We start from the raw sequence: 24,470 nt of genomic DNA on the forward strand, positions 1-24,470 counted from the left end.
TGTCCTCTCTTTGTCTCCTGGATGGCAGCTCCATATTCAACATCCTTTGCCCAATACATCCACCACCCCTCCTCTGCAAATGTCCACTCTCGAGGTATGTACACACGTGCACATGCACACACACACACACACACACACACACACACATACATATATAAAATTAAGTACAGGACTCGATCGTTTGTAAGACTTTATTTTGAAGTGAAGAACCGGAAGTTGCAGTGCCACTAATGCTAGCTTGATGCTAGCGGCTGCGTAATGCCGGGAGGAGGCTGCAGGTGAATGATTAGCAGCTCCCACCTTCCACCGTCCCTCCTCTTTAACAAACTCGGAGGTACTGAGCGCGGCGATGCTCCGCTGGGACTGACGGGCTCCTGTTCACAAACAAACGTCAGCGTTTCATTCAAAGTGAGCGCCAGGACGAGAGCGCGCCGCGGAGTCCGGACTTAGCAGGTAGGCTATAAATAACTGTAAGTGTTGTTGTGGGTCTGGAATGAGGCGCGGGCTGTGTGTCTGTGTGTGGAACGTGTTTTTTATTGTGTTGTGGTGCAGGCAGAGGTTTGTGTTTTGTAGCTGCAGCAGCTGGTGGTGTTTGTACTTAGTGGACAGATTTAATGCGTTAATAACAAACATCCAGCTGAAGGCGCTGTTCTGTGACGCAGCTCTGTGTGCGTGTGCGTGTGTGTGTGTGTGTGTGCGTGTGTGTGTGTGTGTGTGCGCGCGCGCGCGCTCTCTGTCTTTTATCTATTTTAAGGCTTGATGTTATCAACAGCTTTCTTATAGAGACGGTTAAATCCATGATGGCTGCACGGACAGATGGTCGGTTATAAACACAGGGGCGGATTATGATGCTGCGGGGCGCGGGCCGAGACATGTCAAAGCCCCCACAGCCATGTTGTTTGTTTGTTTGTTTGTTTTATGTGACTCTTCCTGGCAGTTTGGCAACTTTTGTAATAGTTTGCGTTACCTTGTGGTTCCTTTATGTGTCATCTTTAGCCTGTATATAAAAGATGGATGTAGCCACTGTTACATCACCCATCAGTTTCTAGACTCTTCCTCAACCAACAGATCCCAAAACCGCTTTTTAAAAAAAACAAAAACAAAATTATATATATATATATTTATATTTATATCTATATTAGGGGTGGGACTTTAATGCGTTCATTTCGATTAATTAATTACAGGGAAAATAACGAATTAATCGCACTTTGCACCGTGTTACGTTTCTCAGTGCATGAGTTCCAGGCATACAGATTATATGACGCACAATGTCAAAAATTCAGTGACCGCATCGTTCGAAGGACCCGGCCCACGTCCTTTGCAGCCCACGAAGACCGCAAAGGCCGGAAGTGAGCGGCTAGCCTTCATATCAGCGTCACCTGCCCTCACCTCTGCGTAGCTCATGTCGCCTAGCAACACAGCTGTGGAAAAGCAGCTGGTTAAACGGAGAACGAACTTTTTGTGTTTTAATTTTAAATCTTGAATTCAAAATAAGCTGTTAAAACAAGCATAACACATTTCAACATCAAGGAATACGGCTGAGCGAATGATTAATTTCCAACTATATTAAGTGAGACATTATTTATTTATTTTTTTAATTAATTAATTAATTTAAAAAAAAAAAAAAAAAAAAAATATATATATATATATATATATATATATATATATATATATAATCTATCATGTTGATTTCTGCTGTAAAACTGGACATTTTAACCTGTGGGGACTGACTCACCTTTGGAGCAGCCTCAGGTGGAGGAACTGCAACCCCAGGGGCTGCAACTTGTTTGTGATATTTTCAGACTGTTTTGCATCTCTTTGTTGTCATATGGTGTCTCTAATTTGCTGCTTTGTATCTTTGAATATATTTTGTGTTCATTTTAGTAGGTTTGCTTTGTTAACTTGTGACATTTGCGTTTTCTTGTGGTTGATTTGTGTCTTAGTCATTTCTCATCTCCGTAACTCTGCGGGGGCTTTGTGTTTCCTTTGTGTTTCATTTTGTCGGTCATGGTAATTTTCCAACCCATATTCTGCATGCCATTTGTGTCGGTGTTAGGCATAGGCTGAGATGGAGACAGATGATCTGTGGTGGCCCTTTAAAAGGAGCAGCCAGAAGAAGAAGAAGCTCTTTTATGTCCATGTAGATGTGGATTTTAGCATTTTAGTCTTTTTAGCATTTGAGAAAGGTGTTGGTTGGGGGCTGATTTTGACAGAATAAAATAAAAGAAATAGACACAGTAGAGACACGTTACTTGAGTTGACCTGCGTGATTGTGACATGTATGTTTTGAACTGCTTTTTCAACCAGCACTGTGAGTCAGATCTGCACTGCAGTTAGAGATAACCCAGTTACAGTGATGCACAGCATCGTATTGCAACCATAAGAAAATCTGCTCAGTTTCTATTATAACATTTTTTTTTTGTTAACATTAAAACTCCTGAAAGAGAGACGTACTGATCCAGCTGCAGGCATGACATGCAGAAAGAGGTGTTTAATGGTGACTGGTCCAAACTGGCCTGCATGTTGTCTGTGTGCTCGTTAGGTGTTGTGTTTAACTCCAGATGCTCACTTCTCCTGTGTGTGCCCAGAGGAGATCAGAAAAGAGGAAACAGTGTGTCTGTGTTTGCTGAAGTTGCTGACAGCTGTGAATTGTGTTTCTGTGTTTTCTCCACAACATCCCTGTTATTGTTCACTTCCACAGCGACAGAATACTCCCTAACACCGCTCAGTTACAGCGCTAATTTTCATCCTTTCTTTACATTTATTATCGACTTTATCACTGAAACAAATGTGATCAGTAAAACCAATGAGACATTAACTCCTATGTATTTTCATTTACCTTTCATAGGTAACTCCACAGTAAGTTCAGACCCTCTCCTCACGCACTCTGCATGGAGAGTCCAACACATTTAGTTCGGTTCAAAACCAGCAAGCCTTAAAGGTACAGCTGGAAATTTTTGGAGGCACAGTATCCAAAGTTATACGCAGTGAGGATGTAAAACTATTGACTAGATAATCGACCTCACTGGGAGCAGAGTTTAGGTAGCTGCTCTGCACTGTGTTGACACTGAAGAGTATAATAATGAAGGAATTAGATCCTTAAACTTAGTTACAGCACTTTCAGAAAGACTTCTACTGTAATAAAACTCATTTCCCTCAGGTGTGTAAGACTGCTGGGTCTTATATTGAGGGACCCTCCAGCAGCCATCAGGGTGCCTCCACACAGTCACCTCCTTATCCAAATTCACTTTGTTCTTCTTGCTCCCCTGTCTTACATTTGAGCTTCTCTTCCTCTTGAATTAATCTTTCCATGGAGTTTGTAGACATCAGCTGTGTCAGGTATGCACATCAACAGCAGTACTTTTGCATGATGCATTAAACCAGCTTTCATAGAAAATAAAGCCAGAGTACTGTAGTACTGCTGCTTCTACTAGTAGTTCTTCAGAAGCTCCAGCTGCTGTATCAGCTTCTGATATCACTTTTACTCATAAATATTTCAGCTGCATGTAGTAGTGATACCAGAACAGCTTTGATACTGCAGTTACTGCTGAATAAATACACTATATTGCCACAGACTGCTTCTACAAACATCAGTGAAAGAATGGGTCGCTCTCAGGAGCTCAGTGAGTTCCAGCGTGGTACCGTGATAGGATGATACCTGTGCAACAAGTCCAGTCACTGCTAAATATTCCAGTCAGCTGTTAGTGGGATTATAACAAAGTGGAAGCGATTTGGAACGACAGCATAAAATCACAGAGTGGGGTCAGAGGATGCTGAGGGTCATAGTGCACAGAGGTCACCAACTTTCTGCAGAGTCAATCACTACAGACCTCCAACCTTCATGTGGCCTTCAGATCAGCTCAAGAACAGTGAGAGCTTCATGGATGGGTTTCCATGGCAGCTGCATCCAAGCCTTCCATCACCAAGCTCAATGCAGAGCGTTGATGCAGTGGTGTAAAGCACGCCGCCACTGGACTCTAGAGCAGTGGAGACGTGTTCTCTGGAGGGATGAATCACACTTCTCCATCTGCCAATCAGAGGGAGGAGTCTGGGTTTGGTGGTTGCCAGGGGAACGGTACCTGTCTGACTGCACTGTGTAAAGTTTGGTGGAGGGGGGGTTATGGTGTGGGGGTGTTTTTCAGGAGTTGGGCTCAGCCCCTTAGTTCCAGTGAAAGGAACTCTTAATGCTTCAGTAGACCAAGACATTTGGGACAATTTGATGCTCCAACTCTGTGGGAACAGTTTGGGGATGGCCCCTTCCTGTTCCAACATGACTGCACAGCAGTGCACAAAGCAGCTCCATAAAGACATGGATGAGCCAGTTTGGTGTGGAAGAACTTGACTGGCCTGCACAGAGTCCTGACCTCAGCCTGATAGAACACCTTTGGGATGGATTAGAGTGGAGACTGTGAGCCAGGCCTTCTCTCCAACATCAGTGTCTGACCTCACAGATGTGCTTCTGGAAGAATGGTCAGAAATTCCCATAAACACTCCTAAACCTGTGGAAAGACTTCCCAGAAGAGCTGAAGCTGTTACAGCTGCAGAGGGTGGGCCCACATCATATTAAAGCCTCTGGATGAAGACAGTATAGTTTATGTACAGTGCTGTGCAAAAGTCTTGAGTCCTCATTTCTTTATATCTAGCGAGGAAAATGGGAAACAGGTGGAGAGTTACTGAAATGTGCAAACATGGAAATGCAGCACATGAGACCAAACACAGAGCTTGTATGACTCCAACAAGCTGATTCACTTTGGTGACTTTGGTGTGACCTCCTTAATCCTCCAGCACAGCCTGAAGTCTCTGAGGCAGCTTTCTTGTGAGCTCTTGTGTGAAGGCAGATGAGTGAATACTTTTGGCAGTACATAATAAGAACCCACTACTGTTCCTTTAGTTTTTGCTGCTATAATGACTTGCTGTTCTCAGGTCGGTTGCTGTGAGAGGAGGAACCTCAGAGCGGCAGCCATGTTGTCGGCGGAGGAGATTCTGTGCAGCACACAGCATGTGATCGCAGGGCTGGAGGCTCTGAGAGGGGAGAACCGCAGCCTGCTGGACAGCCTAAAGGAGGTGATGGAGAGCCGGGCAGTATCAGAGAGCAGCAGCGTGGAGCAGGAGAAGACCAGCATCATCCGCCAGTCGCTGGAGAGGATAGAGCTGGGGCTGAGCGAGGCACAGGTACAATCAGAGTAGGAAATGAAGAAGGAAACGATCACAGTGAAATCTTGTGTAGCATGTGTTTGTCTTCACAGATAAACTTGGTATAATATCAGACTCCCCTGTGGTTTGTTTCCATGCTTCTTGATTATGGCAGCAGCTGAAGTCACATCATACAGACGAGCGTCTGCTGCCACACGTTGTGATACAGACCTCAGTAACTCTGATAGTAATGTGCCATGTAAACACGATTTAGAGCGAGATAATCCAATGTTAAGGTTTCATTGTATCCAGCTTGCTTATTCTTCCGATCTTTAGAGATTATTTGAGATTTATTCACGTAAACAGGACACTTTGAATTCTGATGGTAGAGCAATGAAGACACACCAGCACAAACAGTGACATCACCCACTACAGCACAGTCTCTGCAGGGACGCTCAACTCTGTAAAAATATAAGACCGATTAAAACGTTTATCCAAAAGTAACTAGAAGTTTTGAAGTAAGTAGTATATATATCCATTTTAATTAATGCATAACAGTATAAGACACAACACACGTGTTTATTGTGAGACGTGTGTGTTCTTTGAAACCCCTTCAGGTGATGATGGCACTGTCAGCTCACCTCGGTTCCCTCGAGGCAGAGAAACAAAAGCTCCGAGCTCAGGTGAGTTTCTTGAAAAAACGCACACTGTATATTTGCGTGGACACTCATAGGCCACTTCATTAGGTACACCGGTTCAAGTGTTTGTTAAAGCAAATGTTAATCAGCCGCTGATGTAGAAGAAACACGCTGCTTTAGCTATGGCGGTGGATCCGTTTCCATTTAATGGCTCTGTTCTGTTTCTTCATTGTGTTCCTTCCTCGTAACCTCCTCCCTCTCGTTTCTGCGTCCCCCCCCTCTCAGGTTCGTCGTCTCTGTCAGGAGAACCAGTGGCTCAGGGATGAGCTGGCTGGTGCTCAGCAGCGGCTGCAGGACCGGGAGCAGGAGGTCGTCACCCTCGAGGAGCAGAACAGACACCTGCAGTTCATGTCCTCCATACGCAAGTACGACCAGGATGAGCCCCCCCTGGTGAGGACAGAAGACACGCTAACCCACATGCTGTGTGTCTGCAGAAGAGTCTGTTGCTGTATGCCAGCCAGCTGAGAGTTTGAATAACAAAGGATGACAGTAGGAAAAATCTGCCACACAAGATGAGTAACAGGGAGAGTCCGCTCTGCACCACAGTCCGTGTGTCAGCACGTTAACCTGTGTGTTTGATAGTGAAGTTGATGCGCTGAAAGTTTGTGAATTCTTTGGAGCGTCTGCAGCTGGAGGTTTAAAGGCCTTTAGTAAAGCTGTTGTAATTACATAGTGGGCAGAAGGACGTCATCTTAGCGAGCTGTTTTTGCTGATGTGTGGGCACGCAGGGGCCACTTTACATATTCCACCATCATAGAGCATCATTAGCCTTCATTTGGACTCCAGTTGCTTTGCATCTGATGAGTGTACGGCCAGTTTTCCCTCAGGTTAGTTACAGTCAGGTGGCTTCTGGTCTTCACCAGCTAGTTACTAAAGTTTCTGCTGCAGCGAGTGTTTCAGAGCTCGTTGGCAAACACACAGCTGCTCATTGTAAAACTGCTAACTGTTGTAGTAAGTGTAAGCTTACTTGTGCTCTTATCTTCTGAGTCGTGTTTGTGTTTTTCCTTTCAGGATGACAGAGACACTTCCTTCAGCAAAGAGTCGCTGGATGACCTGTTTCCCGCCGAGGATGAGGAGCAGTCACCGAGTAAGGCTCTGCTAGGCTGTGAGATGTTTTACTGCCTCCCTGTAGGTGATGAAGGTTGAATGTGGGATTCTCATCTTAGTGTTAGGCCTGTGTTTGGCAGATTTTTATACAGGAAGCAGCGCCCTCATTCTGATTCAGTCTGAATGCTTTAAGCGTTGGAGGTTTGAGGACCTCAGAAGATAACACTGTGTTGGTAGACGGTTCAATCTTCACTCTGCACAGATAAGCACAGGGTGCAGCTGCTGCTTCTAATGATGATATCTGAGTAACTGTTGATACACTGATGCCACATTTTAGCATCTGCATAACAAATGAGGTCAGATCACATGAAGGTAAAACACTTTCAGTTTAGAGTGAAACCTGAAGCCAGTGTGAAGCTTTAGGACAGCTTCTCTATAGAAAACCGTGAAAGGTGAGTACAGCAGGGCTACTGAGGTCAGCCTTTTTACAGCATGAGAGGCAGCAATAAAAGTAGAAACAGCTGAAAGTAACCTGAATCTTTTTTTGTTATTGTTAAAAATTGTGGGTTTCTCAGCTGCTTCAGTGCCATAAAAAAGTTTTTTTGATTGTTTTCTCTCTGATGGCTTGAAGAGAACCCGCTCGTGTCAAATCATTTATGTAGCAAGAACTGGGCCCTTCTAAATTCAGCAGTCTGCGTTTTACTCTTGTTGTTCAGTGTCCCAGCCTCACCACAGCAGCGCCGCAGCTGCAGCCCAGCAGGGCGGCTACGAGATCCCCGCCCGCCTTCGAACGCTCCACAACCTGGTCATCCAGTACGCATCCCAAGGCCGATATGAGGTAGCGGTACCTCTCTGCAAACAGGTGGGAGGGGCCTCCACGCTTGTAACTGGTGCTAACCCAAACCAACCAGACAGTCAGGTGAAATGATGTCATCGTGTCCCCACAGGCTTTGGAAGACCTGGAAAAGTCCTCGGGCCACACCCACCCTGACGTAGCCACCATGCTCAATATACTGGCACTGGTGTACAGGTGATTACCTCCACAATAAACTGTGTTAGTGTTTACCTGTACTAATCACCCCTGAGGTGTTGCTTTCACAGCTGGGTTAAGTGTGAGGTTTCCAGAAGACTTTATTTACTAATCAGTCAGGTTTCACGTTCTCAAACGCTGAAGAAATAATAACGCCACACAAAAACCGAGTTATTATTCAGTTCAGGACGGTGCTTGAGCCGAGCGTCCGCTGTAGGTTTGATAAAGGTTTCTGATTTCTCTGATAGAGCACGGGTAAATTATAGACTGTTCAAAACCTCTGAAACCATTCACAGGCTTTCTTTAAAAAGATGGAGCTTTAATGGTGAGAATTAATTTCACCATCTTCATTATTATATGTATATACTTATTTTATTTTTTTACACTGTATATATTTTTATACATTCTGTTTTATTTTCTGTATATTTTTAGAAGTTCTGTTTTATATTTTAGAAAGTGTGACTTTCAGCAGCATGGCACTGAATTCAATTCAATTCAATTCAATTTTATTTATATAGCGCCAAATCACAACAAACTGTCGCCTCAAGGCGCTTTGTATTGTGGGTAAAGACCCTACAATAATACAGAGAAAACCCAACAGTCAAAACGACCCCCTATGAGCAGCACTTGGCGACAGTGGAAAGGAAAAACTCCCTTTTAACAGGAAGAAACCTCCATCAGAACCAGGCTCAGGGAGGGGGGGTCATCTGCCGCGACCGGTTGGGCTGAGAGGAGAGAAAGACATGCTGTGGAAGAGAGCCAGAGATTAATATCAATTAATGATTAAATGCAGAGTGGAGTATAAACAAAGTAAATAAGGTGAATGAGAAACAGTGCATTATGTGAACCCCCCAGCAGCCTAGGCCTATAGCAGCATAACTAAGGGAGGGTTCAGGGTCACCTGATCCAGCCCTAACTATAAGCTTTATCATAAAGGAAAGTTTTAAGCCTAATCTTAAAAATAGAGAGGGTGTCCGTCTCCTGAATCCAAGCTGGGAGCTGGTTCCACAGAAGAGGCGCCTGAAAGCTGAAGGCTCTGCCTCCCATTCTACTCTTAAGTATCCTAGGAACCACAAGTAAGCCAGCAGTCTGAGAGCGAAGTGCTCTGTTGGGGTGATATGGGACTATGAGTTCTTTGAGATAAGATGGTGCCTGATTATTCAAGACCTTGTATGTGAGGAGAAGGATTTTAAATTCTATTCTAGATTTAACAGGGAGCCAATGAAGAGAAGCCAATATGGGAGAAATCTGCTCTCTCTTTCTAGTCCCTGTCAGTACTCTAGCTGCAGCATTTTGGATCAGCTGAAGGCTTTTCAGGGAGCTTTTAGGACAGCCTGATAATAATGAATTACAATAGTCCAGCCTAGAAGTAATAAATGCATGAATTAGCTTTTCAGCATCACTCTGAGAAAGGATGTTTCTAATTTCAGAAATATTGCGCAAATGCAAAAAAGCAGTCCTACATATTTGTTTAATATGTGCATTGAAGGACATATCCTGGTCAAAAATGACTCCAAGATTTCTCACAGTGTTACTGGAGGCCAAAGTAATGCCATCCAGAGTAAGTATCTGGTTAGACACCATGTTTCTAAGATTTGTGGGGCCGAGAACAAGAACTTCAGTTTGATCTGAATTTAGAAGCAGGAAATTAGAGGTCATCCAGGCCTTAATATCTTTAAGACATTCCTGCAGTTTAACTAATTGATGTGTGTCATCTGGCTTCATTGATAGGTAAAGCTGAGTATCATCTGCATAACAATGAAAATTGATGCAGTGCTTTCTAATAATACTGCCTAAGGGAAGCATGTATAATGTAAATAAAATTGGTCCTAGCACAGAACCCTGTGGAACTCCATAATTAACCTTAGTGTGTGAAGAAGACTCCCCATTTACATGAACAAACTGGAGTCTGTTGGACAAATATGATTCAAACCACTGCAGTGCAGTACCTTTAATACCTATATTATGCTCTAATCTCTGTAATAAAATGTTATGGTCAACAGTATCAAAGCTGCACTGAGGTCCAACAGGACAAGAACAGAGATGAGTCCACTGTCAGAGGCTCTAAGAAGAATCATTGGTAACCTTCACTAATGCTGTTTCTGTACTGTGATGAATTCTGAAACCTGACTGAAACTCTTCAAATAAACCGTTCCTCTGCAGATGATCAGTTAGCTGTTTTACAACTACTCTTTCAAGAGTCTTTGAGAGAAAAGGAAGGTTGGAGATTGGCCTATAATTAGCTAAGACAGCTGGGTCACTGATGGCTTTTTAAGTAGAGGTTTAATAACAGCCACCTTGAAGGTCTGTGGTACATAGCCAACTAATAAAGACTGATTGATCATTTTTAAGATTGAAGCATCAATAATTGGAAAGACTTCTTTGAACAGTCTAGTAGGAATGGGATCTAATAAACATGTTGCTGGTTTGGAGGAAGTAACTATTGAAGTTAACTGAACAGGAGTGGCCCTCCAGTCTCACTGTACATTCTGTATGAGGACAATAAAGGCATTCTGTTTCTATTCTATTTCTATTTTCTATTGTACAGAGACCAGAACAAATACAAAGAGGCAGCAAACCTGCTGAACGATGCTTTGGCCATCAGGGAGAAAACTCTGGGGATGGACCACCCGGCTGTAAGTTTCTGTCCTGCAGCCGCTGACAAACTTCTAACCTGCTTTCAGCGTCCTCGTTCATCAGTGAAACATAAAACCTCGTGGGCTGTGGATACATTTTGACCCTCATTTGTTGTTATTCGCTTCCTACATGCATGACCTGCAAATATTAGCATTGCTGCCTTTGTAGCTGTTTCATGTGGTTTAGATCAGTGTATGTGTGTGTGTGTGTGTGTGTGCAGGTGGCAGCGACACTCAACAACCTGGCAGTGCTTTATGGGAAAAGAGGAAAATACAAGGAAGCGGAGCCGCTTTGTAAAAGAGCTCTGGAGATCAGAGAGAAAGTAAGTTAGACAAACACTCCCTCATTCCTGCTAATAACTCACCTGAACCTTTAACTCGAGTGTTAACCTGTAGGAAATATTTAGGATTTTGAATGCCGGCCTTATAACAGAGTAAATGCTTTGCTAATTCAGTTAAAAATGAAGTCACAGACCTGAGTGAATAAAACTTTGTGTGGCACGCCCTGGATCAGATACTGCTGTGGGAAGGATAACGGGTTGGTCGCCCTCACTGTGCATTTCTCTGACCGAATGCCTCCTCAGGTTCTCGGCACAGACCATCCAGATGTGGCCAAGCAGCTGAACAACCTGGCTCTGCTGTGTCAGAACCAGGGCAAGTACCAGGAAGTGGAGCAGTACTATGAACGCGCTCTGCACATCTACCAGAGCAAACTGGGACCGGACGACGCCAACGTGGCGAAAACCAAGAACAACCTGGTGGGAGGAAACCGCGATTTAACGGGGCTGTCATCAGTATTTTTTAAAATCACCATTTACGCCTTCCTTCTTGTTCCCCTCTCAGGCGTCGTGCTATCTTAAGCAGGGGAAGTACAGACAAGCTGAAGCTCTTTACAAAGAGATCCTCACCAGAGCGCACGAGAAGGAGTTTGGATCTGTTGAAGGTACAAACAGTGAGATTATGTACTTCATTTATCAGCAGCTTAAGTCCTGTTTGTCTGTGTCACACGAGCTAACCACAAGTTCCACCACATTATCTAAACCACTTAATTAGGAAGTGAAAACAGTGCTGAGCCGAACACTGGCATAGCAGCCTCGGTGTCCTCAAGCTGCTTTAGCTCCTCCCCCTTTAATTTTACTGTGGTAGACCCGCAGCTACTCTGGAGTACAAGTGTATGTGTACATCATCTAACTATGTATGTGTTAGTGCCAGTCTGTAATGTTTAACAGGAAACTCGTGTTCCTGTTGTATTTGTGTCCCAGTGTGTCAAAAACAGAAACTTGAAATTATATAAATTATTCAAATGCACGACACAGGCAGGAACACAGATCGTACACCTTTCGTCCTCCTCGGTCCTCCAGGTGACGGTCGTCCCAGCTGGGCCGGGCCGGAGGACGGCGGCTCCAGACAGGACGGACTGAAGCGCAGCGGCTCCTTCACCAAACTCAGAGAGTCGATAAGGCGGAGCAGCGAGAAACTGGTCCGCAAGCTGAAAGGGGTCGGAGTGGAGGAAACGGCCCCAAGGAATGCTGGGTAATGCTCTGTTACCAGCACCCACTGAGAGCGTGATGACCAGCTGATGTGCCAGCAGCAGCCACTGCTGTTTTTGCACCTGCGCACACACACACACCAACACACACACACACACTTTTTAGGATGATTTTTAGGAATTATGTATCTGAACTGTGACTGAAAATAAGATGGGAAAACCGCAGTGCCACAGGGCTGCATTTACTGCAGGTCTACCTTTTTGAGTAGGCCCTCTGCGCCCATACAGTTATTACTGTCTGACTGATTTCACACAAATATCTAACAGGATAAAATCATTTGTATCATAAAGAATGGAAACTAAAAATGTGTTTATTGTGGGTCTGGACAGACGTGGATGTGAACTGGAGTGTGACTGGCTGGCAGCGGTGTTAGTTCTGGTTATTTCTGATGGTGTAGTTTTGATTGAACTAAAAGGTCCTGCTCAGAGGCTGAGGGGTCATCCTGCAACTTTCTGTCAGATCTCTGCAAACTGCTCTTAGTCTGTAGCCCGTTCAGTGGCGTTAACAGTTGATTGTGTGCTGTGTTCAGGATGAAGAGGGCAAACTCTCTGAATGTTTTGAATGTTGGAGTCAGAGAAAGTCAGGATGGCAGCAAGGTGAGCAGAGTCCATCCAAACATCTCGATAACCTTTAAATTTAGCTGCACATGCAGCCAGTATAAACGTGCGGCTTTAACACCTGCTGTGTTTTTGTTTCTCAGTCGAGTCAGCTGTCGGATATTCGGGGCCTGAGCTCCAGCACGCAGAGCCTGATGAGAAGAGGCTCGCTCGGTGGGACCAGCTAACCCAGAAACGAGCACATCCCTCTCGACCAACACGGCGCAGTGTGTGTAATCGGTGTGAGAACACCTCCAGAGCTGAGACTTTTAAAGTCTGTAACATCAGATCTCTCTTACACAGAGGACTGGGTCACATGTTCAATCTTTCCTTCCTGATCACTTGAAACTTGATATCCGCTCATTCCTGGTTTAAGGTTACAAGTTCAGTTTGATCATTTCCAGTTTTTACGTTGATCTTAAACTTGTTTTAAAAGTCATTTTAAACTAGTTAAGCTGCGTTCACCCTGCAGACTGTGGTCCTGCCCGTTTCTCATGTTCAACTGTGGGACATTTAAAGAAGCACTAAAAAAAGGAGGATAGATAGATGTATATAAAGATTACATTTCCTAAAATTGAGCGGTGCATTGATACTAAAGATCATATTTTACATTTTTTATAATTTGAGAAGCACAGGGATCAAAATGTTTTCTGTCAGAGTTTACACCTTTAAAAATATGATAAATGTGTTTGCCTTTAAAATGTGCTGGTCACCTCTAATTTATACTGTTAGTCTGTGTTATTGGGCCTGAGTCTGCTCTGACATTATTCCAGCACAGCTAAAGCACATATCTGACTTTTAACATGTGTACATAGGTAATCTCTTCAGTTTATGGCTGCAAACCATCACTCTGAGCTCAGTATTTACCGATTACCTGTCAGCAGTGTAAAGGTCTCTCTAAACTGGTTGCTGTGTGCCTAAATGTCAGGTTTGCTTTATGGTTTTTACTGGATTTGGATTGAAATGAAGCCTCTTTACTGAAAGCTTCTGTGTGGCTTTAACACATTCTGGCTTCTTTTTGTAGCTGAAGGTTCAAAAAGCACAGCAACGAGTAGGAAAAATATCAGAGCGGGTGCGAGTTTGCATCCGTGTTTAAAATAGCAAACATTGATAAACAGCTGACGTCTAACCTATGAAGAGACTCCAAACAAAACGCAGCCAGCAGAGGAGCAGATCTGCAGCCAGCAGAGGAGCAGATCTGCAGCCAGCAGAGGAGCAGATCTGCAGCCAGCAGAGGAGCAGATCTGCAGCCAGCAGAGGAACAGATCTGCAGCCAGATGATTCACATCCACGGGACGCAGAAGCAGCTGAAACCTGAGCCGCTTCCAGGCTGCTGGTTGCTTTGTGGCTTTTTGCTCTGTGGTGGTTGAAGTAGCTTAAAGTCGCATAATGAGCTGCTGAGATCGCGTACTTTAAGGCATGTAGGTCATGATGTCTGCTTTTCACTGAAATGCCTGAAATCCACAAATACCTACTAAAAAAAAAAAAAGCTTCAACTAATATTGAATGTAGTTTTTTCTGATATTTATTAGTTTTTTAAACGACTGGAAGAGTTCAGCTGTAGATTTGTTACAGAGAATGAAACACTGTGTTCATACACACTCAGGAATAACGGACTGCTGCTGAAGGACGGAGAAACGCTGTGTGTGCGTCTGCTGTCAGTGTAAAAGTCTGTTACAAGCTTGAAGAGAAATGAGACGCATGTGTGTATTTTACATCTGCAGACTTGAGCTGTAATAAATGAAGACCCTGGTAACCCTTGTGTGGGTTTTCTAAATGAGTTCAGTGGGTGATGAGAGACGGACACTGAAGATTAAAACACGAGTCAGCTGTTAAATACTAACTTTAATATTCCAGCTGTTTAGAAAACACAAACATTCATGTTCGGTATAAAACAGGGTTGTGTACAGCTGCAGTAGAAAAGGAGACGGCAGTCCGGTCTGTGTGCAGACACTTCGTGGACCTGCATTACTCAGAGTCTCAGAGCAGAAACAAAATGTTTCATCAATCAAAAGAACCAACATGAAATCAGGAAACGCTGCAGACAAACACCCACATTTAGAGTTCAGTCAGTCTGTTGTTGGACTACTGCACAACAAGCAGTTATACTTCCCACAGCAGTGTACTGCACAGTATTCCAAAGTACTGAAACACGTATCAGTGATTCAAAGGTCTGAGGAAAATCTGGAAGGTAAAGCTCCCATTTACGAGCCGTCTACTCTGCAGAGTGTGTGTGTGTGTGTGTGTGTGTGTGTGTGTGTGTCGCAGCTCTGTCTGAAATCATTACTGTGACGAAAACACTTGAAGGAAATCTTTAGGAAGTTTGTTGGTTCACACTAACGTACGTTTAAGCTGCATCTGCCGTTTTGGACCCGTATTTAACTGATGGCTGAAGACTCCATTTATGGGTGTTGCTGTGGTAACAGCATCACCTTCAGGTCTGGTGAGCGATCTGAGTGATTTTCTGCAGCATTTCGTCCGACTCCAGCTGCTCCAGAGTCAGCAGAGACAGACCCAGCTGGTCCTCCTGCAGAGAAAGAAGAGGTTACAGAGAGGAGCAAACGTGGCCGCCAGCGCTCGTGTTCGCCGTGCAGCTGCTATGTTCCAAAACCTTTTCCTGACTCACCTGCATGGCTGCAAAAGCAGTAGGCTTAGGGTGCACAACACAGTAATGTGAGATAGTACTTGTAGGAAACTGCAGTACATGAAAGGCCTCTCTCATATCTCTGTATGTGGAGACAACCTTCTTCTTATTTCAAAAACCAGAAAATTACATCCCTACCTGAGAGCTGTGCCTGTAAACAGCACAAATATTAAGCTTCATTTGCCAGAATATAAATCTTGTCCCTCTAAGGTATTCAGTGATTATTAATAAGCTGACATGTTTAAACAGCCAGTGTTTGGTGCCGTTTCATTTACTCCCTGCAGTGACGCTTGTACCTGTCTGAAAGGCTGAGCCATCTGCCGCAGGAAGTGCTTGGAAAGCTGCACGGCCTCGTCCACGGTGAGGTTCAGGCTGCCGTCGTTGATGTGCTCCTGAATCCAGCGAGGTAGCTTCCCGCGTTTGTCTGCTCGAGCGTAACGCTGCAGAGCACAGAGGGGGGGTTACTGCAGCTTCTGTCATCACGGGCCGATTTACCTTCACACCAGCGCAGCTGCTTTTCAGTCAGAATCAAGCACAGCGGCAGGAGCATGTTCAGACGCACCTTGTCAGCAAAGATCATGAGTCCGTAATCGGTCTTGCCTCTGATGGCTCTGCCTACGCACTGAGCTGCGTGGCGCATGGCATCAAACGTCAGGAAGTCGTTCTCTCTGATCTGAAACTGATCCCGGAGGTACTCCAGCCGAGCCTGAGTCGAGTTACAGTGAGAGTAAAAAAAACCTGAGGTAACGGTGATACAACTACACTCAGACTGAGAAAAAGAACAGACGTGTGCGGCTTCCTCCCAGCTCTAATTCCTGTGCCCCAATACCCTCCTTAAATATGCTAAATATATTCATATAAAGCCTGTGCCCCCCTCATGTGCCTATTTTAAAGGTATTAATTAGACATAGTAGGATGGCATCACTTTGTGTGAGCACTGACAGCTGTAATGTTGTGTAACATTTGCACTTGTAAAAATGTGATGCCCTCTTTAGGAGAAAACAGACACACACACACACACAGACACACACACACACACACGGAGGTGATTCTGACCTTCAGGATGCGACTCTGCGTGTAAACATAAGGCACTCCAAACATGATGACCGCGCGGCCGTAATGGTGCACTGAACAGAGAACAGAACAAGAGTCAGAGTCAAACACACACACACACACACACACACACACACACACACACACACACACACACACACACACACACACACACACACACCTCCTTCTACTGTCTGCTTTAGTCGGCTCTGCTGGAGCCATGTTTCCCTGCAGGACGTTACTCACCGAAATCTATGCCTTCAGACACTTTTCCTCTGGCCACCGACAGGAGGATGGCTCCTCTGCCGTTCTCACAGGCCTGAAGAGGTCAAAGGTCAGAGACCCACCAGTAATAAAGAAGAGAACATGCTTCAGCGACTTGGCAGTTATTCATTCACAGCAACATGTGGTGCTGTGATTTTGGGATATTTGTCATCTCTGTTAAATTTACCACCTGCAGTATCTAACTACTACTAATAATAAAAAAAAAAAAGAGTCTGCCTGACCTCTTGGTACTTCTCCAGGGCCATGCTGGTCTCTGCAGCGTCCTGAGTCTCGATGAAGATCAGCTTGTTTCTCTGGATATTCTCCAGGATGCCCTGCAGACAAACATGAAACAACAAAAACACATCAAATTAAAGATGCGCTCCGATTTATGCAGCTTTACAAACTAAACCGTCTACCAAAATTCCTGTATTGTTCCTGTTATTGCACACACACACACACACTGACCTGTTCGTACCAGGACGCCACGATGTTCTCCATGTAGATGTAGCTGGTGAAAAAGGCCACGATCCCATCAGGAACAATCGCAGACATCTCCAGGAGCAGGTTGCCGTAATTACGGATCACAGCTGGGAATCGAAACATAAACTCGTCACGTTACGTGTTGACGGAGACCCCGTGTGTTATCCAGCCTCTGAGGGGCCACATTCAAATATCAGAAGACACTTTTACTAACCAAAATCTTCTCTGGTCTCAAACTTGGAGCTCAGGGCCACCTGGTCATTTCCTCTGCCAACAATCTGTGGAAGACAAGAGAAAAACCACCTGATTAAGCGTCCCGTATAATTGTGTTGGTCTCTTTGCCCTCAGGCCGTGAACAGCCTCCTGAACCTCGAGCATCTGAGATTCCTTCCTGTTTAAATGGAGTTCTTTCTCTCCGAGGTCACCGAGAGCTCTAATGCTGTCAGATCTTCACCTTCACACTTCATTAAGTGACTCTAAATGAATAAAATTGAATGTAACTGATGAAGGTGCTGCTGCTTTTCTGGCTATTTCAGGACCACAGTTGTGTCCTATATGCGTACGTGTGTGTGTTTAAGTGTTGTTACACACCAGAGGGCAGAGGCAGGTGCGTGCCAGCGTCATGGTGAAGGACGCCATGGTAACCGGGCGGAAGTCAAGGATTCTGGGATAGATGTCCAGCGGGGACAGTGTCTGAACAGGAGGATAGAGACGGTCTGATAACTACACGGTTAGCTTCCAACAGCACGCACTGCGCAGCCATCGTTAGATGGCTTTTTTGCAGCTTTAATAAGAAAAATCGTAACCTTTAAATGTGAGCGGGCTAAAATGAGTCTGACGTACCCCTGAGGTGATGACGACTGACTGAAATCTTTGGAAAACGGGTTTGATGGCTATAGATGGATCCATGCAGCTGAGGGAGGAGCAGAAACAGGTCAGGACCCGACGCCCACAGGAGCATTTGGGAATCTCACATATTTAATAACTAATCTGTTATTACATGCATTAAAGTGTCAAAGAAAAACTGCTCACCTGAAATGCAGCACGGGGTTGGCGATGGTCGGAGTTTTGTCTTCAAAGGGCTCGATAATGATGGTGAAGCCTTTTCAGAGACGCAGAGATGTTACAGACCATAACCCAGCTACAGCAAAACAGCTGAGCAGAGGTGGGGTTTTTCCTACCTTGGCTGTAGGTGCTGACGAGCGTGGCAAAGTTCGAGATGAGAGTAACGGCCGAGAAGTCGGCGATGTCGGCGATCTCCAGCGTTCGCAGTAATGACTGCAACCGCTCTGCACAAAACCTGGAGGTGCAGAGAGGAGGGGTCAGCGTGGGAAAGCGGCAGGAGTCGAGTTTTCACGCTGAAACCGACCTGAGGGGTTTGCGGTCAATGCAGACTTTTTCGAAGATGTCTTTGAGGAACTGCGGCGCGCTCTCCTGTACGACATGGTGGACCCTCAGACGGGACTTCAGGTACTCCAGGAAGCGCCTCATGAAACCCACAAAGTGCTCGGCTGTACGAATAGAGCCGGGCACCGCCTCTGACAGAGAGGAAGAAGGAACGTCACACTGCTGAAAGAACAGTTTGTATTTTCTCATTTCTCTCATCACACCTGCAATAAGACGGATACATTTCTAATAATAATTTGGCCCTTCATCCAAACTGTGACTCAGCCAGTAAGATTCCAGTTACAAGGTTTGGAGTTTGATGTTAATTTGCAGACGACTCGACATGTTTGCTAACAAACTGCTTTTAAAACGTAGCTAACTTAGTGAACTATGAGAGGAGCCTGAAACCAGAAGATGAATCAAAGTTTGTATCTGTTGGAGACCGAACCTTGGAGAACTTCATCAGGTAACACCGGATTGGAGAGGTAGACGTCGGTTTCTCTCGCCACATTGGCTTCTTTCAGCCCCTCCACCAATCGCCTGTACTCCTCCCTCAGCTTGGCAGCGTCCGTCTCCTTTATCCTGTCAGATCATTATCTGTCAACTCCTTCATATATCCCACAAAATTACAGACATTTCAACTATTGGTGCCATTTTCATTCAGTCAGACTGGAAATAAACTGTATCCTGATGTGATGCATATAAACGTGACTTCCACTCTGGGATCCAGAACAATAATGCAAACCAGAGGCTTCAGTGCAGGCTCGAGGAGGGCAAACACAGAAGCATTTACACAAACTGAAATCAGCCTGCCGCCGGCTCTGCCGCAGCCTCACTTCTGTATGCTGTTTTGGAGAGTGTCCACGTTGTTCTGGCAGCGGTCCAGCGTTCGCCTGGTGATGTTTACGCTCATGGAGTCGATGCACACGTTGTCTGAGGAGAGTGTGGAAGAATAATTAGAGGAAAGCAAATTCAGAAGGACAGAAATTCAGCCGATTCGGTTCCTCACCGATATTATGAGCCTCGTCAAACACCACTACAGACTTCTTTGCCAGCTCTTTGGACACCAGATCAGCTATCTTGGGGTCCAGCAGGTAGTGGTAGCTGTACACCACAATGTTGGCGTGCAGAATCTAAGATCATTTAAAAAAGCGTTATTCAGTAATACACAGCTGTGGTTAGTCTCTGGAGCTTGAAAAAGGCGACTGGACTTCTTTTTGTTTCTTGAAGACGTTTCACCTCTCATCCGAAAGGCTTCTTCAGTTCTCAACCAAATGGTGGAGAGACCCAGGTATTTAAACCCCTGTGGGCGTAGTCCCCTGGAGGTGGCACAACATAGAAGAGCCACCTCGACAGGACAAGATTCAGCAGTACATCTGCATCTGAAGGAAAAAGGGCACTCTTTTGAGGATGCCAATGTTCACATTTTGGACAGGGAAAACAGATGGTTTGAAAGAGGAGTGAAAGAAGCCATCTATGTCCACTGTGAACAACCATCATTGAACAGAGGAGGTGGATTACGTCACCAACTTTCCCCCGCTTACAGTGCTGTCCTGAGCTCCCTTCCCAGACGTCTCAACCCCCATTCACACCTTTGTTCCAGTGACCTCAATAGGCCACAGGAAACAATGGAGCGGAGTCCTAAATTGGTTTCAACTGAAACCACTGATTAAATATGACCCACGCCCTCTTCACACCTGGGCACATGTGTTCACGCACATGATCAATAGAGGGTCATAACCACCTCCAGGGGACTACGCCCACAGGGGTTTAAATACCTGGGTCTCTCCACCATTTGGTTGAGAACTGAAGAAGCCTTTCGGATGAGAGGTGAAACGTCTTCAAGAAACAAAAAGAAGTCCAGTCGCCTTTTTCAAGCTCCAGAGACTACTATGACCTGGATAACTGAGAATCTACACAGACAGCTGTGGTTAGTTTCCAGTGAGAAAGATGCTTTCCAATAAGAGCAGCGATAAATGTTTATTTACTGTTTCCCCTAAACTGCATTTCAAGCTTTAAACAAGTCATTTTCATCAGCTCGTCACATATTTCATATTTTCACAGTAACTCACTGAATAGCGAGCCAGATAGTACGGACACCAGCCCTTCCTCCTGCCAAAGGCCTTCAGGTCGTCCAGGTTGTAGATGCCAGCAGGAAGAGGAACCTGTCGGCCGACCGCATCGAAGTCCTGCAACACAAACCGGGACGGACGAGGGGAGAGGTTCAAGGAGAGGAGCAGCAGACGAGGGCGCAGAACCTCAGAGCCTAGGTTAGTGTGAAAGGGCTTCAGCAGAGTGAAGGTGCACCTCAGTCACACCGAGGTGAACCAGATTTTAGCAGATTCAGATCCTGAGGTCATTCAGGCGGCAGACAGAAACCTTTAGAAGCTTTTAAAGCTTTAAAATCTCAGCTTTACAACTTTTAATCCACAAAGATCACTCAACTCTTCTTGCAGGTAAAGCAAAATGACGGCTTATTAATCAACTTTATTTCAGACTTAATAACCATGGTACACAAAAACATTTAACAGAAAATGCTGCTCTTAGTTTTCTACAAGTCCACACAAACAGAAGCGCTGCTGCTGCTGCTGTTAACCTTTTCTTTTTAATTTGCTTCAACGTTCCTGAACAGGTTTTACAAACGAGAAATGCTCGAAGCGTCACCGTCAGCGCCGCCGTCCTGCCTCACTGCCATCACACGCCCGCCCCCGGGTCGCTGCTCACCGGTGATGCTGAGCCCTGATGCTGCCATTCATGAGCCATTACAGGAAGTAACTTCTTACCTCATAGAAGCGACAGACGGGCTGGCTGGGGTTGCTGTGGTGTTGTGCACGGATGTACGACGCTGTCAAACTGTGGCACTTCCCATCGACCTCCTTACCGAAGCGCAGAGAGCTCACCTGTGTGAAGACAAGCGTGCCGGTCACTTTTTAAAGCCGAGAGCTGAATCCCGACTCCCTCCTTCACCTTTACGGGCGGGCAGGTGTTCGTACCTCAGGGTGGATGCAGAGGTTCTTCCTGGAGGAAAGGGCGAGGGCGAGGAAATTGTTGCTCTCTCCTGTTTCTTTGGTGTAAAACTCCATCAGCTTCCTCAGCTCCTCCACAACCTCATCAGAGAGAGAATCAAACGTACAGTTTAAGACGTCCACGCTTTCACAGCTTCTTCCAGTTTGACTGAGAGCCGTCAGTAAATTAAAGAGTAGAAACGCACTTCATCTGATGTGACGTTCACTCACCTTCTCGATCTCTGGAACTGTTCTGGAGCAGTAAATTAACTTGGTGACCTCCAGAGGGAAAGCCTGAGACACAGAGAACATGTTTACACGCTCACGTGCCACCAGCTGTTAAACCATTTCTGAGACAGGCTGCACTCACCCTCTGGTAGGCCACAATGAGGGACAGCAGAGAGATGGTCTTCCCCGTTCCCGACGGCATCTCCAGGACTCCATGACCCTGAACGGTTAACAAAGAAAGCAGCAGCTGAAAGCAAACACTCAGGACTTTTGTTGTGTGTGTTTTACAGAAATCTGAGAGGGACACGCTGTACTCCCCAGGAGGAGCAACACAAAAGGAAAAACCTGGACTAACAACTGTAACTTTAGGAGCCGTGCCTTCACTTCCAGGAAGAAAAATAGGAACAGCTAACAATAACCCACATTTAAAAATACACGCACGTCTGCACCGATCACAGGAACATGAGGACTTTTCTTTAACTGCAATCAGAAATAAAGTACTGGTTCTGACCAGCGGTAAAAAGTATCAAAGTACATCTACTTAAAGCAGCAGGCTCCTTCCTCTGTCACATCAACCCTCCTTCGCTGCATCCATGAATCTTCTCTGTGGTCTCTCTCTCTGTTCCTCCTGCCTGGCAGCTCCATCTTCTACATCTACATCTTCCCCACCTTTATATCCAGCATCTCCACCCTCCCTCCTCTGCACATGACCAAACCATCTCAGCCTCTCTGACTCTGAGCCGTGCCTCCGATGGACTTATTTCTAACCCTGTCCATCCTGCTCACTCCCAATGAAGAGCTGAGCATGTCCAGCTCTGCCTGCTGTCTCCAAACCCTACATCATAGCAGGTCTTCTAAACCTTCTCTTTCACTCTTGCTGCTCTCCTTCTGTCATTACTCACCCCTGACACTCGTCTCCACCCTGTCTGCACTCTCTTCTTCACCTCTCTCGTGCACTGTCCGTTGCTTTGGATGTCCGACCCCATCCACCGTCACCTTTCCACCTGACTTCCCCTCATTCACACGAGTTCTCCATCCTCTACATTAATTTCAGGAAATAAGACATCCTTAAACGTGAGATTATTGATACTGGGATTAATCCCTGAGTAACGGGTAGGAGAGCGAAGGACAGAGGAGACCATGGGGTACAGCCTCTGAGGTATCCAGATCTTTGTAATAAACCTCTGGTAAGTGGGCGGCAGTAGGTGCCTTCAAACACGCTTCACCTGGTGTGCCTGTAAATTCCAGCTTCAATACCAGAGCTTCAGATTAACCTCTAACCCCACCCACCTTGGCATCCAGCGTCCTCTTCAGCTCCAGCATGTAGGAGTACTGCTCCGGGTAGATGTAGTCATAGGGAAAATACACCAGCAGCCCCTCAATGTTGAGCCTGCAAGCAAACAGCAGCGATGCTGAGACTGCACACAAGCTGCTTCGCGCTGCCGAGCCGAGCATGCGCGAACCAGTGTGAGCTACGTTAAAGAAACATTAAAGCAACGGCCGCCATTAAAAGCTCCGATTTTAGGATTTTATGTGAACTTGTTTGGGTTATGTCACAGGTACCAGAGGCGGGCTAACACGTGCTGTTTTCACTCACTTCATCTTCACAGCCGCTGCTCTTCTTTCACCGTCACTCCTGATATTTTAAAACAGTCATTCAAATTTAACTATGTGCAAAAGACACAAAACAAGACACTGCATTAGCAAAGCTACAAGCTTCTACTGCACTTCATTCTTCTTCGTTTGACGTTTAGACGCTCCCACACGAATCACCGCCCCCTACAGGCGGGAAGGGAATCAACTTAAAATAGTCAGACATATATACGTATGTATGTCTATGGCTGTAGCGCTTCAGAGCGATATAAATAACTGTTTGTAATTTACTGTGTCCTTCGAGTGTAATAGTCCTCTTCTATATTTCTATTTGACTGCTTTCGCTGTTTTATTTTAAACCGCTACATCTACCGGAAGTATTAGCCTACCGCTATCAACGCTAACTTGACGTCTGTGATCAAATTAGTAAAATTCGAGTCAATTAAGTTATACTTCCGATTTTAAAAATAACGGCATTTCCGTCATCAAACATTCACTCAGTCAAGACGAGCTGCGCAGAGGTAAATGTGACTTTTCAGTCGTCTAACTCACTCCTTACTGACACGTTATGGCAGCTGTGCTTTCTCGATACTTTCGTTTATTATTCGAGCCTCAGCGTATACAGCAAAGGTCTTATTAGAATCTATTTTTGGTTAGTGTTATGTTTTGTTACTTTCAAATAGCTTTATTTTGAAAGGGTTTTCATGAAGCAGTGCTACGAACGCATCCGCATTGATGACAAGTAACGAATCTTAAAGCGTTGCAGTTCCAAACAGTGACCACACGATGGGAGCAAAAACCGATAACATCGGCTGGGCTCGATCGAAATATTCGAACAGTAAAAATAAACTTCCGGCGTGCCTTTTCAAAATAATTACCAAACTACATATGGGTATGTTTTATTTTACATCTTTGGCGATATTAAAATAAGTCCTAATTCCCAGAGTGTTCCAATAAGCAATTTTAAACACATTAGCAACAAAATAACATCAACTTTTAAACGTTTTATAGCAAAACAAACAAAAAACAGGTCAGATTCTTGAGTGGCAATAACACACATTCATTTTATTCATGAATTTACACAGAAGACAGCCAACATGCTGCACTGTGCTGAAAACTAGTTT

At 45.2% G+C, this 24,470-nt stretch overlaps 2 protein-coding genes and 1 long non-coding RNA gene across 7 annotated transcripts; 2 read left to right on the top strand and 1 right to left on the bottom strand.

The window, feature by feature from the left end:
- The first annotated feature begins 233 nt into the window (after positions 1–233).
- On the top strand, positions 234–14,432 carry klc3 (kinesin light chain 3). Of its 4 annotated transcripts, XM_030743572.1 has the most exons (15): positions 234–453; positions 3,317–3,339; positions 4,924–5,172; positions 5,751–5,816; positions 6,057–6,221; positions 6,843–6,918; positions 7,595–7,740; positions 7,826–7,908; positions 10,457–10,544; positions 10,766–10,867; positions 11,129–11,302; positions 11,388–11,487; positions 11,861–12,077; positions 12,624–12,690; positions 12,795–14,432. In XM_030743572.1, the coding sequence occupies exons 3-15, from the start codon at positions 4,963–4,965 to the stop codon at positions 12,876–12,878; spliced, it is 1,578 nt and encodes a 525-aa protein (XP_030599432.1). In that variant the 5' UTR covers positions 234–453; positions 3,317–3,339; positions 4,924–4,962; the 3' UTR covers positions 12,879–14,432. The 4 variants fall into 4 exon arrangements, 3 of the variants coding, with proteins under 3 accessions (XP_030599432.1, XP_030599431.1, XP_030599433.1); XM_030743571.1 differs by lacking the exon at positions 3,317–3,339 and having other exon boundaries at positions 12,795–14,431; XM_030743573.1 differs by lacking the exon at positions 3,317–3,339 and having other exon boundaries at positions 11,906–12,077; positions 12,795–14,430.
- A 2-nt stretch (positions 14,433–14,434) lies between these two features.
- On the bottom strand, positions 14,435–23,490 carry ercc2 (excision repair cross-complementation group 2). 2 transcript variants are annotated; one of them, XM_030743569.1, is made up of 23 exons: positions 23,351–23,490; positions 23,044–23,143; positions 21,896–21,973; positions 21,757–21,819; positions 21,514–21,627; positions 21,304–21,420; positions 20,593–20,709; positions 19,530–19,653; positions 19,357–19,453; positions 18,969–19,102; positions 18,504–18,672; positions 18,316–18,434; positions 18,167–18,236; positions 17,978–18,047; positions 17,726–17,827; positions 17,349–17,412; positions 17,120–17,241; positions 16,894–16,986; positions 16,634–16,706; positions 16,391–16,461; positions 15,897–16,040; positions 15,631–15,774; positions 14,435–15,217 (listed from the first exon to the last, which is right to left on the bottom strand). In XM_030743569.1, the coding sequence occupies exons 1-23, from the start codon at positions 23,353–23,355 to the stop codon at positions 15,125–15,127; spliced, it is 2,283 nt and encodes a 760-aa protein (XP_030599429.1). In that variant the 5' UTR covers positions 23,356–23,490; the 3' UTR covers positions 14,435–15,124. The 2 variants fall into 2 exon arrangements, with proteins under 2 accessions (XP_030599429.1, XP_030599430.1); XM_030743570.1 differs by lacking the exon at positions 23,351–23,490 and adding an exon at positions 22,656–22,792.
- On the top strand, positions 18,079–22,291 carry LOC115789968 (uncharacterized). Its single transcript, XR_004020753.1, has 3 exons — positions 18,079–19,614; positions 20,585–20,790; positions 21,153–22,291. It is a non-coding gene; the product is annotated as an uncharacterized LOC115789968 (long non-coding RNA).
- Positions 23,491–24,470: the final 980 nt, after the last annotated feature.

The sequence above is a fragment of the Archocentrus centrarchus genome, chromosome 13 (assembly GCF_007364275.1).
Source record: "Archocentrus centrarchus isolate MPI-CPG fArcCen1 chromosome 13, fArcCen1, whole genome shotgun sequence".
Lineage (NCBI taxonomy): Eukaryota > Metazoa > Chordata > Actinopteri > Cichliformes > Cichlidae > Archocentrus > Archocentrus centrarchus.